General features: G+C 39.7%; 1 protein-coding gene across 3 annotated transcripts in view; it reads right to left on the reverse strand.

Moving 5' to 3' along the window:
• DIDO1 (death inducer-obliterator 1) overlaps positions 1-12,222 on the reverse strand; it is a 45,269-nt gene that overhangs the window by 9,888 nt on the left and 23,159 nt on the right. For all 3 annotated transcript variants that reach the window (XM_015881543.2, XM_015881546.1, XM_015881544.2), the window contains 9 exons: positions 5,747-6,206; positions 4,760-4,919; positions 4,115-4,231; positions 3,791-3,898; positions 3,462-3,597; positions 2,789-3,335; positions 1,758-1,911; positions 963-1,052; positions 95-290 (listed from right to left, as the gene is read on the reverse strand). In XM_015881543.2, the coding sequence (XP_015737029.1) occupies positions 95-290; positions 963-1,052; positions 1,758-1,911; positions 2,789-3,335; positions 3,462-3,597; positions 3,791-3,898; positions 4,115-4,231; positions 4,760-4,919; positions 5,747-6,206 (1,968 nt within the window). The remainder of the gene's footprint in view (positions 1-94; positions 291-962; positions 1,053-1,757; positions 1,912-2,788; positions 3,336-3,461; positions 3,598-3,790; positions 3,899-4,114; positions 4,232-4,759; positions 4,920-5,746; positions 6,207-12,222) is intronic.

Here is a 12,222-nt window from a genome sequence, read left to right on the forward strand (position 1 = left end):
CTTGTAATAACATGTTAAACATTTAACAGCTTGTTGCTGATTCTTCTTTTGTGATTTTACCTAGTGTTTAATCTCCCCTATTTTTTGTGCTTACCTGGTCCCTCAAAGGGCAAGAGTTTGGAAGGTATTGGGTCCTTAGAACTCAGTGGGATCAGGTAGAGATCCTTGACATGTCTGTTGTTATTAGCTACAACACCAAAACGACCACGACTGCTAAAATAGGAGTAGAGAGAGATATAGGCCACTTCTTCTTCTTCTGTGGCAGGATGGAAACGAATCAAACACAGTTCCTGTAATACAAAAGCAAAGCAGAAAAATTCAACCTGGAGCATATCAACAAATAAAAAGGTAAATGGCAAATTCCAGGGTTAAAAATAAGTTGTGTACTTATTGATCCACTATTTTTTCAAGGGATACTCTAAGAGAACGTGGTTGTCCAATTAGCAAAATTAAAACAGAATCAGGCTTGTCGTTTTCAGAAATCCCAGTTACTTTTGTATCTCACGTCAGAACCTCCTGAGGTTCTGAATACTCAATTATGAAAGAAACGGGAAAGTCTTATAGTTTCATAACTATATCTACAGGCTGCGCTTCATTTTTACCACTTCTGAAGTGGTTTTAGTAGTAAAACTAAATACATACACTTAATGATAATGTCCTAGTTCTTAACATTTGAATTTCTGCCTTTGATATTGAGTATGTAATTGTTTACAGTTCATCATTAAAAAACAGGAAGTCGTATGAAGATTTAACTGCTATGTAGGGGAAAGATGATCAGCAGCTCAATAAGCAAAACTGCTTCTTCAATAAATCAAACATTTCAAAGTAATAAGTGGTGACAGTAGTTTTCTAGACTTGACCTGTGCCAGTATTTCCTGATTATTAACTTATATTATCAAAAATTGTCATTTCTCATTGCTGCATATTTCTTCTGTACTTTGCAAAGGATTTTAAGTTAATACCTTAGAAAGCGAAGATTTGAGTTTGCCAACATAATCCCAGACTGTCTTCGGTGAGATCCTCCCACCAATATGAATTGTATCTGGTAAATCCTAAACAAGAAGTATTACATGGTAGTATAAGCCAAGAGACTTCAGCTTTAACACAGTGCAGATTGTCCCATCCCAGCAGCCCAGACGATAATGCATCATTATATTTTAGTGAATTCCCAAGTGTACATTTCTGATTTCAAACAGCTCATTTCCACATTTCAAGGTGTTAATTACGGCATGTTGCCAAACAACGACAGCAGTGGAAGGCCGAGTACTTTTATTCACCCATCAGCTATTTCTCAGCTTTGACTTACAGGAAAGCTGTCATTTGTAATATAGGTTTTCTCCACACTTCCACTTTATAAAAGTTAATAAATTAAGGACAGTGTTTTTAATAAATGGCTAAAGAAATATTTTTAACAGATAACACCAGTGATCCACCTGACTGTGAGCGGAAGGAGGCACCTATTTTATAATGCAGGCTATAAAACTTCTTTTCAAAACCTCAACCTGAAACAAAGCTATTATTCCATGGTAGGTGCTCACATATACATATATACATTTATTAAAAGATATGAGAATTCTTCACAAATTTGTGAGGAATTTTTAAAAGGCTTTTTCCTTTCCTTAACCTACTGCTCCTACTTCCAAAGGGATGCCCATCTACCGCTGTCAGACTTCCAACAGAATATCCACAGTGACCTCAGCTTTCCTAGCAACTGGAATTGCAACATATTCTAAACACATAAACACGTCAGTGCTAACCTCACTAAGATAATCAAAGCACCCGGAGACAGGATATGCTTTAGTGACAAATTTGGCCACACTTTGCATGTTAATAAATCCTTTCCAAATGGTGTTGAGACGGGAGAGGAAGAGGGAAGTGTCGCTGTCTTGAGGTGAGCGTGGCTCTGCAGTGCTGTAAAACAAATCCAAAACAGAAAAGTTACAGATCACAGTAACAATGCTCCTTTCCTTTTTCTTTTCTTGCCTCCTCCCTAAATAACAGAATTCTTTGTAATGGTTTTGTTAATGCTTTCCATTAACTAGGTATTAATGGGAAATGCGAGGAATAATTGAAAATATCCTTGTAGCTACATACAAGCAAAATTATGCTGAAAGATGTGATGTTTACAGAATCAGGGTTAGCACCAGTATTGTGATCCCAAGCACATAACAACTAATTTGAAATATGCAACTTCCACTAAATGAGACAATAACGTGCATCTGAAAGAGAATCTCATGTATAGGAAGTGGCTACGAACAAAACTATTTAAACTGCAGTTCCATGAGCATATCCTTAGCAATACTATTTTTTTCTATTAAATATTAAATATATATTCAGAACACATAAACAATGTCCTGCCTTTCATGCTGATCAATTGGTTAATTTTAATTTATATTCAGAAAGTCAGATGTAAGAGTATCTTATTTTCATATACTTTTTTAATAGAAGATGAAAATCTGAAGTACCTTTCAACCATCTCTCAAATACACTCTTTCTACACTTAAATTTATATGGAGATTTTAACATCAAATACTTTTAAGTTTTACTTCTCTGTCTAAACACACCATAGAATCTTTGCTGTCAGTATTCACTGATGCTCAGAAAAAATTCACCAACCAGATAAGGTGAATGAGGAGATTATGAATTAAAATTCTGAATCAAGTTATTTGAACTTTCAAAGCTGAATGTGTCTTTTCAGAGGGGAGCGGGAGGAAGAGAAGAATAAACCAACTTTGAAGATAACTAGGCTAAAGATTCAACCCCATAATTTGCTATAAAATATACGCACTTGATGCTGGGTAACTGAGGAACAGCTAAATATCTTGGATCTGGTGAAGACGATGGTTTTGTTAATATTGATTTGGGGACAGTCGTAACCGGTTTTGATGTTTCCTGCTTTGATTCTCCCATTGAAACTTTCTCAGCTGCAGGACCAGAACGTGAGGCTGTTGCTGCAGTGCCAGAGGAGCTGCCCGAGGCTGTCCTTGGATCTCTACCAGAAACTGTTACAGTTGTGACAACCCCACCAGCACAAACAGCAGGAAAAGCTGAAGTTTCTTCAGGGATAGAAGAGTCAGTATTGTCCTGGACTTGAGTTGTAGGAACATAAGATCTTTCTGTGTTTGACTGGGAAACCACTTCTGCTGCAGGCTCAACATCGGTTTCCATTGCATCTTCAGATACTGCCTCTTTGGCAGGCTCTGCTGCTGCTGTCGGTGCAGAACTTTCGTACTTTGGCTGAACTTCTGGTTTGGATTTTGTCTCCACCTTTTTAACAGAAGACACTGACTTTGACTTCTTAGCTGGTACTTCATCTTCGGATGCTGAAATCTGACCTATAAATTCATTTTAAGTGCTTTAGGTTACTATTTGATGCTGAAAACGTTGGAAAAGAAAAACAAACATGCAAACAAAGCTCTTAAGAATTCTTTTAACATCACACAAAGTCAACATGTAGATACCTGTACAGATTTTGCAGTTTAGATCAAAAAGATGGGCTCGGTGCTGACTTGTTGTATCCTTCAACATACTGCTAAAAACATCCAAAGAAGGAGCACTGTTTGATTTTGGTACGCTTCGTGCTGACTCTTGCTGCTCCTAAAAACGAACAAACAAAAACAAACATTCCGGTTGAGCAATTGCAACCACAAAGAAATACAGCACACCTACAAGGTAATATTCTTACAGCTCATGGAAACAGTTCATATTTCAGAGGAAAAACCTGAGGCCCTAGTTAGTTACCACTGATCTCCTTTGATGTCCCCATGCTAAAGGAACAGCTAATACTTACGTCAGAATCAGACACTGGTGGAGAGTCTTCCATATTGAGATCAGGTGCATGTTCCCGTTTCACGGTTACTTTCTTGACCTCATGTGACTTTTTTCTTGACTCCACCACCTAAGAGAAATAAAACCACTTCAATGAGATGACAGCATATTTACTTTATAATTGCATTCTGTACTTTCTTATTAGTTAGCTAGTGGAAAAGGCCTGCTGAAACTTATAACTATTCCTACTTTGTTAGGAAGAAAACAGTAATAGGAGCGCTAAGGGCTGGTGAACTTGATTTAAATTCATACTTAAGGACACAGTAGAAAACTGTACATCACTTACTGCTTTGGCTGGTTTCTCTTTCCATACAGACAGTTCTTTAGATAAAAGTTCTTCTGGTTTCATCCTCACAAGTTTTGACAGAGAGATTTCCCCATGGAGAACACGATGAAAAAGTCCCTAAAAACAAAACAAAACACACTGTTGCTATGCTGAAGAGAGTAGTAAGATAACAAAAAGATATGTAGTGTTGAACCATCAAAATGCTTGGATTTATTAATTCCCTATTAAAAATATTAATTAATTATAAGCAAAGTGGGAAGGGTTCAGCAACCAGAAAACAAGGATGAAATAAACATCTAGTACAAATTTTCCTAATTATCATAAAAAAGTCAATTTAGCTGAACAGTCATTTCAGAAGTTGAATGGCCACTTCTGTTTTACACCTATTGCACAAATTAGAGGAAAGAAAACCCACAAAGTTTAAAGTGTTGTCCAGTCAATATTTCCATCTGCAAAAGGTTTTTTTTCCCTATTAAAAGAGAAACGATCACATACAGAAGTAGTATCTGATATTCATTACAGAATGTTACAGGAGGAAGAATGAAGTCCATACTCAAGAATGCCATTCAGTGAATACTCCACCCCAAAGGCCCAAACTAATAATAATATATTTCAATACATTTACTGTGAGAGGAAATTCCAAACCTGATTTTTGGGGTCCTTGAGATTGAACATGATGCTACGGTATTTACTCTTGTATCGGTTGTCTGTAACTTGAAACAAATTAAACATCTCCTTCTCAATATTGAGAGCTACTTTCCCTACTTCACTCTCTGTCATGACCAGATCATCACTATCGTTGACTCTGTGAAAAACAAGAAAGCATTTGTGCATTGAATCTTCAGGTAGCAGTCATTATAAAATAACCTTGCAGAGGAAGGAGCTAACCTGAGCTCCTCCACACCCAGAAGGGACTCAAGCCTACTTTAAAAGACATCTCAAAACCAAAGTCTATCTCAGGACACGTGACATACAGCAATCTTCTGCTGCCTCTGTCTACAGAAGGCATGAAAGACAGTCTGAATGAGCTGAGGTCAGCCTCTGTGACTGCTCCTGGCATCAAAACGGGGCTTTCCTTCACGAGCTGCAGAGGAAGCCTGAGCTCTCCAGTTTGAAACTCAAGACTTCCCACTGTGAACAACATTTCTAATTCAGAGACTACCAGACTGCAGTGGTGTAAGCTTTGACAGCTGACCACAGCTTTAACAGCACTTGTGGGACAATGTTTCAGCATTCTTTTTCTGATTTTATTTATAAGTGCTACAGTTACTAAATTTTCACTGTCACATTCCCAATGCTATTTTTGCACCACATCTATATCTGCTAACACCGCCATTGCCAGGCTTTAGCTTCAGATCACCAGCACCTCAAATGCTTCCGTGCTGCAGTTAATTGTCGAGATGCCACTGCCTCATCACAACTGGGATAGCAGCTTCACGGGGTTTTCTTAAGAGCTTTTTCACATTCACACTGATTGTAGATCCTGATTTTATTTTTAATAAACCTGAAACACCAAATGTGTTTTCACCAACTTCTAATATAAAGTTAAATCTCTCAATTTTGCTTATCAAGAAACAAAACTGCAGGCTAAACAATAGCTTCCTAAACAAAATAAGTGCTCTGAATTCCCACCTCTTCCACAAAATTTCTTTTAGGGACCGCCGAATATTTTGTCGAATCTGAGAGTTGGGCTGTGACTGGATGGGGACAGCCGATACTTTCACTTGACTACTTCCAGCTGCAGTAGGAATGGAAGATGGAGCAGGCCTTTTGAGTCCTGCACCCAAACTGGAAGATGCAACTGGCTTTTTGGGAAGCGATGAGCCAGGAGGATGAGCTGAAGGCTTTGAATGAACACTGTCCGATGAAGGCCAAGTCTTCTTGGGAATTACGCCTTTGAAACCCCCAGTAGAAGACTTCAGTGGCTGTTTAGTTAGTGACAAGCTAGAGAAGGTTGAGGCCTTCTTGGGAAGAACATTTTTAGTGAGGGAAGATGTCTGTTTCTCTGCAACAGATGTTGAAGCAACAGCTCTCTTCGATGCCACTGTGTGCTCCGCTGCTTTGTCTTCCTTCTTTTTCTCTCCCTTTTGAGCTGTCAAAACAAACAAGAACAATGCAATACTAAATGCTTACATTTATAACTTGTTATTTACAAGGACCATTTATCAATCTAGAAACAAGTCTGTGAAATGACACCTCTGGAGAATAACTACCAAGGAAACACATTTTGGAGGAAGAAATTTCCCTCGAATGCAGAAGAATTTATCTTGTCAGACTGAAGAGTTTTACATTTCCACTTCAGCTGTACAGACTGAAAATCACACACTGCAAAACAACTGAAAAAGGCACCACCTTCAAAGATTCTGAGTTTCATTTCATTTCCTGGATTTCATGATCAAGCTTCAAAAAAAACCCACACTTCCATAAAGTCAATGTCATCATATATTTAGATTGGAAAGATTCTCATAGTAACTTGCAGAATTTTTTTATTGCAGAGGTTGACTTGAACAGATTCTACCAGTTTGTGACTGAATTCGTACCCTTGAAGCTTAAGAAATCCATTCTCCAGACTTTTTAAGGAGCAAGAGAAGTGAACCAAGTTACATAACACAGAAGTTGCTTCAAGTTTTAACTGCGTTCTCCATCTACTCGGTCACTACCACAACTATAAACTATAATTAGATCCCCTTGTTTCAGTTTCCAGTTAAACTCTAGATCTACAGAATTGAAACACAAAAACCATTGCTCAGTGTGGCCATCTAAATCCCATCATTTCATTCACAATACCCAAGATTGCTGTTTAAATTAATTATATTTTTTCTACTGTTACTAAACAGATTAATAGACATAATCTCAGGTTACGTTAGACTTGTGTGGGACACAAAGCCAACCATTCCTTCAGTTGCTTTTTCATCCACCCACCTTCTGGCATCAGCAGGAACTACCCAGAATAACAAAATAACCCCAAAACAACCCCTGGTACAGCAAACAAGATTTGTTCCACCCCAGATTATCAGAAATATTTTGAAATATTATGGTTACAATGGGCCAGCACTAACACACATATCACAACAGTTCAAACAACGACGGGCTCTGAGTGAACCTACCTACTGAAATACAACACTTCCAATTAGAAGAGCCAAACTTACTCTCCCAAAAGTCTTCTTTTTTCCCCCTTTCACAAACCTGCAGTTAACTACCAACCAATTAACACGTTTTTATCTAATGCTTTCAACTAGTTAGGGTTTGTCAGCAGAAGAATTAGCCCTGAAGCCCTGGATACATAGAGCTGTATGCTCTCTGCAATGGATTCAGGAACTTTAGATAACTTCACCAAAGACCAAATATGTCCCTCTTTGCCTTCATCTGCTACAAGAGCAGAAATCATCAGGAAGGATCTGATGCATCCAACTTTCATGCATTCTGAAATAGACTTGAAATGAACAAAGGTGGAAGTACAGCCACAAAGCCTGATCTAAGAAACCTCAGAACAGCATAAATTTTGAATGGAAATACAGCCACAAAAGGAGAAGGCTTGGATTGCTAAAGAAACATAATGCAAATACTCCCTTTGTGAATGAAACCCTGGATGTAACTGCCTGACTCCTGGCTGTCCTCTCCAGCTCAGTTCTAATTGACCCTGAACACTTGTACACTCCTCCAGCAGAAAGAATGCTTCTAACAGCTTTGTTACGCTGGCTCTTATCATCACAGTTTCACCACAAATACAGAAACTGGTGGTTCAGGTCAACTAAAAATAAACGCTGCACCTGAACTTCCATTAGGCAAAGTACAGAAGTGTGTCTAAATTAGAACACAAAGCAAAGAAGCTGGAAGACTCAGAAGCATCATTTACCCTGTTTTCTTTTTAGTGAGTTTTTGTTTGGGAGAAGTGTATTATTTCAGTTTTTCAGTGAAATTTATCTGAGGTCTAAAATGAGACAGCTGCCAAAATACACTGAAACCTTTCAAAGAACGTGCAGATCTTACTCTGAAGTAGATTGTAATTCTCACGCTATTCCCTAGTCTGTCTCACTCGCTGTCAGACTGACCACGGAGCTGAGAGCCTCAGCAGGACCCACACTGACTTCAGTGATGTTCCTCCCAAAAGGCCTAACCCACCAACCCCACCAGTATTTATCAGGAGGTCTTCAGCCATCCCAAGAGGGATTAGAAGCTATTGCTGATGGCTTTGGTTTGGTCAAATGAGGCATCCGGAGCTAAAAGAGGTAAAAAGCCAATATTAATGGTATTGAAAAGAGATAAGATGAATATCCAGAATGTGTGTATGATAAGACTGCAGGATTTTCTCCATTTCCGGGCTTACTGCATCTTCTGCATGGACTTGCATCTCTTCAGTCAAGTGGGATAGCAGCACCTTTCTGTGATGCACTACAGAAGGCAGGACAGCACAGCTCAGGTTCCAACAAAATGACCACAGTACAATCCAGTCTGCAGCGCTAAGAGCTTTAGTTGTGCACAGCATAATTACAAACCACTAAATACTGAAATTATATTTAATACCCTATGCTCTCCAGTCATTCGTTCAGATTGGTTAACAAGAAACATTCTGATAAAGATAACTACAGCATAGCCAAGATGTGTTAAACTGATGTTGTATATGTTAAAAAATACATCCATACTCCAAACCTTCCTTATGTTCCAAATAACTGCGCTATGGGTAAGAATACATTCATGTAACATAAAATAAGTGGTACCAGTGCAAAGGTAGATTGAAGTTCCCCGGGACAGCAGAAACAGACGCACTGAAAAGGGTTCCAGCACATATGTTGTTTTTTCCACTCCATGAAAATCTAATGGTTTCACAAGCCAAAGTATTATCTTATACCAACACTGTCTGCCTAACAGTACTTGATGGTACTGATTCAGCGGACACCTCACTGTATTTGAAGGTTACTAATGTGTGCATTGACAACAAAACATGGGTACTTAAATCCTTTATATGCTAATAACCTGCAATGGCAGCAAACGAACCTCATCTTAAAAAGAAACTCATATCCCACATTGACTTTGAGAAAGCAAGTTTGACCTATCCAGGTTTCAGTTCCACTTGCACAGTCCAGCAGCACCAACTCACTCTGCCCTTGGACAGGTCTTGCAGTCAGTGTCCAGGAGCCACAGCTGAGCGCAGGGAAGGAGCAGGACCGCCTCTTCTGCCAGCAGCTCACTGCCCTACTGGCTTAGTCACAATGTCAGCACAGCCCTAAGACCTGTGCTACTATGGCAAGAGCATGTTTAGGAAACGTGTACAGAAATGTGTACTCTTCCTGGTGAGCAGTATTTTAACACTCGTGGAATTGAATTTCTGAACAGATGTCACCGTTGTTCAGCAAAACTGATGAAACCATAACAACCGGGTATTTGCTCAGACCGCGAGTTTCAAATCACTTCGCCTTGCGGATCACGAACAGCTTGAAGACACAGTCAATGCCTACTACACACAGGGGCTGCTGTGCTTTGTACTGTGATGTTCTCAGTCCTTTTTTAATCAGCAGCTCCAGCATACCTACAATAAATGCTCTTAAACCAATTTTAAAATGAAGACTACTACAGAACATCAGCTTATCCAGCCTGAATAGGGTTTCACCAGACAAAAGATCAGTGCCAGAAGGAAGCATCTGGTGACTCTTCCATCCAACACTTCTGAATCCCTGGACTTGATGTTAGAAGATACTTGAAACAAAACAACTCCCCCCTTTCCCCCCAACAAATTCCCATCCTATCCATTCTGCCTTGTGAACCACATACACAGCAACAGGATTATTACTGACCAAAGAGGCGTGGGCTAAAAAAGACTGAGGTACAGATGGAGCTAATGAGTCGGCTCATTGCCAGTGAGACCCAATGAGAAAAAACCTAGAAAGGTGTTTTGTTTCTTTTTGTTGTTTTTAAGGCTTATGAAACAGCATTACTGTTATCTTAACTACAGACATTACTATCATCTCCCCCCACTAGATGTCATCAGATACAGAACACCTCCCCTAAGGAAATTCCTGTTAAAGCTAAGCCAAATATATTAACACGTAGCTAAGAATGAAACTCCTTTAAGCAGTGCATAACTGCCACACTATCTGCTGTGTTACAGCTGAGCCTGTTGAAAGTCAGATGTTTGAGTATACTTCTCATGTTCAGCATTGATGTTTCAGCATCATAACATGGGTTAAGTCCAATTCAAGAATGATTTCCACAAAGTAGCACCAGTAATTTTCCATGAAGGATTTGCAGGATACATTTGTGCTGTAACCCCTCACCTGCATGGGGAAGTTGTGTTTTGCACCACCACCACAAAATCTACCCACAGGAAACTTTGGTCTTCCCCCAGTCCCTTCAGTATTTTCCTGCAGAGACAGAACTTGAGCCTATTCTAAGTCTCCCTTCTCCTCCCAGTCTTTGGAACAGCAGCTTTAGGAAGCCACTTCAAGATACCCACCACCCCCTCACAGCTTCTATTTAAATTAACTCATTTGCAGCACGTTATTTTGCTGTAGACATCCAGTTACTCCAGTATTTAAACATCTGGAGAAGTGTGCTATGTTTGAACATTAACTGGATCACAGCTCTTTAAAGGTTGCCAAATTTCTCACTTGAGTTGTAAGCTATGCTTTAGATGAACCACAAGCGACTGAAAAGTGTTTTGCAATGAGTTTGTAAGGCTTAGATTTACAACAAAACCTCACAATAACAAAGCATCACAACCAGCAGCCCAGAATACTACTGAAGTTCTGGTTTGTGAAAAGCATCTTGCAGTCATGGAAGTTATTTGCTACAGAATTGAAAACCTCGGCTCAAGGTCGCTCACGCACAGAACTGCTGCCTTTACCACCTAATACTGTCTAACATTAGCTGTGCTCTCCCTCCTCCCCTGCCTACACTCATGCTTTGGGTTCTTTCCCCTCCTCCATAATGAGTTCCCCCCCAAAAAATGTCTAGGGAGGATGGGATGAGGGGTGCACCTCAATCAGCTTGCTTATAACTTTGTACTGTCACAACACATTGACAATTGAGCAGGACTTCACTAACCCAACACTGCCTTTCAGATCAGTGAGCCGTTATGCACCCACAGCATGGAGACTGCTGGAGCATCCATGGTTTTTATGGATACCCTCCGTTCTCTCTGCCCACCAAAATAAAGGAGTTAAGAAAAAAGTGCACAGCTACTTGAGATGCACCTTTTGAAGCGGATTGGTTATTATACCCAAAAGGATTTGGCATCCTTTTCAGAAAATAATAATAATTATAACAAGTTCACAATATTAGTGTAGTTTTGCAGTTAATGAAGCAAGATTATCTATCAGAATGTATTCTCTGAAAAGCTGTGTAAAGATAACCCTGAGCCAAGTAATTACATATTATCTCTAAGGACTGGAACAGCACTTGCCTTAACCACAGCTTAAACGTTTGACAGAAATTCAGTTGTCAAAAGTAGTATATAATAAACAACAACAAAAACCATTGATTTTTATCCTGTCATTCCTATACTGCAGCTGTCCAGTCTGAATGTGGCTCAGCTATTTAAGCATCTCATCCCTATTTATCAATATTGAAGAGTTCAGGAACAGCAAGTTTACCTCCCTAAAATGCTGAAATGGAAGATGGGAAAAAAACCTCCCCAGCCAAATTTGGAACTACTGCTTTCTCAGCAGCTTCTCTTCATCCTTCAGCCCATGAACTGCTGAAACTTGTTTCATGCAGCTGTGGTATGACTGACCCCTTCCTGAATGACTAGTGACAGAGATAACCTTAGCAGAGCAGAACGTCTGCTCTGCACTCCAGTGCAGTGGCTGTTACAGAGCTTTAACCCATGAGCTTAGGTGAGATCTTTTGATGCATTACCTAACTAGAAACTGGACAAGATACATGGGTGAGCTGGTGCTTTAGATGTCAGTAATAAAGCACTCTACAACGGGAAGTTACTTACCAGTGAAGAAGCGCTCCTCACGTGCAGCCTTTGCAGTCACACTGCTGGGATGCATGCCTGACATCTGAGCCTCAGAAACTTGTCGAAGAGTCAATCCTGTTAGGTGCCACTGAAGCACCCTCTTGTGGCACTGAGCACTCAATGCTCAAGGCTGTGAAGGTGAGGTGTA

The sequence above is a fragment of the Coturnix japonica genome, chromosome 20 (assembly GCF_001577835.2).
Source record: "Coturnix japonica isolate 7356 chromosome 20, Coturnix japonica 2.1, whole genome shotgun sequence".
Classification (NCBI taxonomy): Eukaryota; Metazoa; Chordata; class Aves; order Galliformes; family Phasianidae; genus Coturnix; species Coturnix japonica.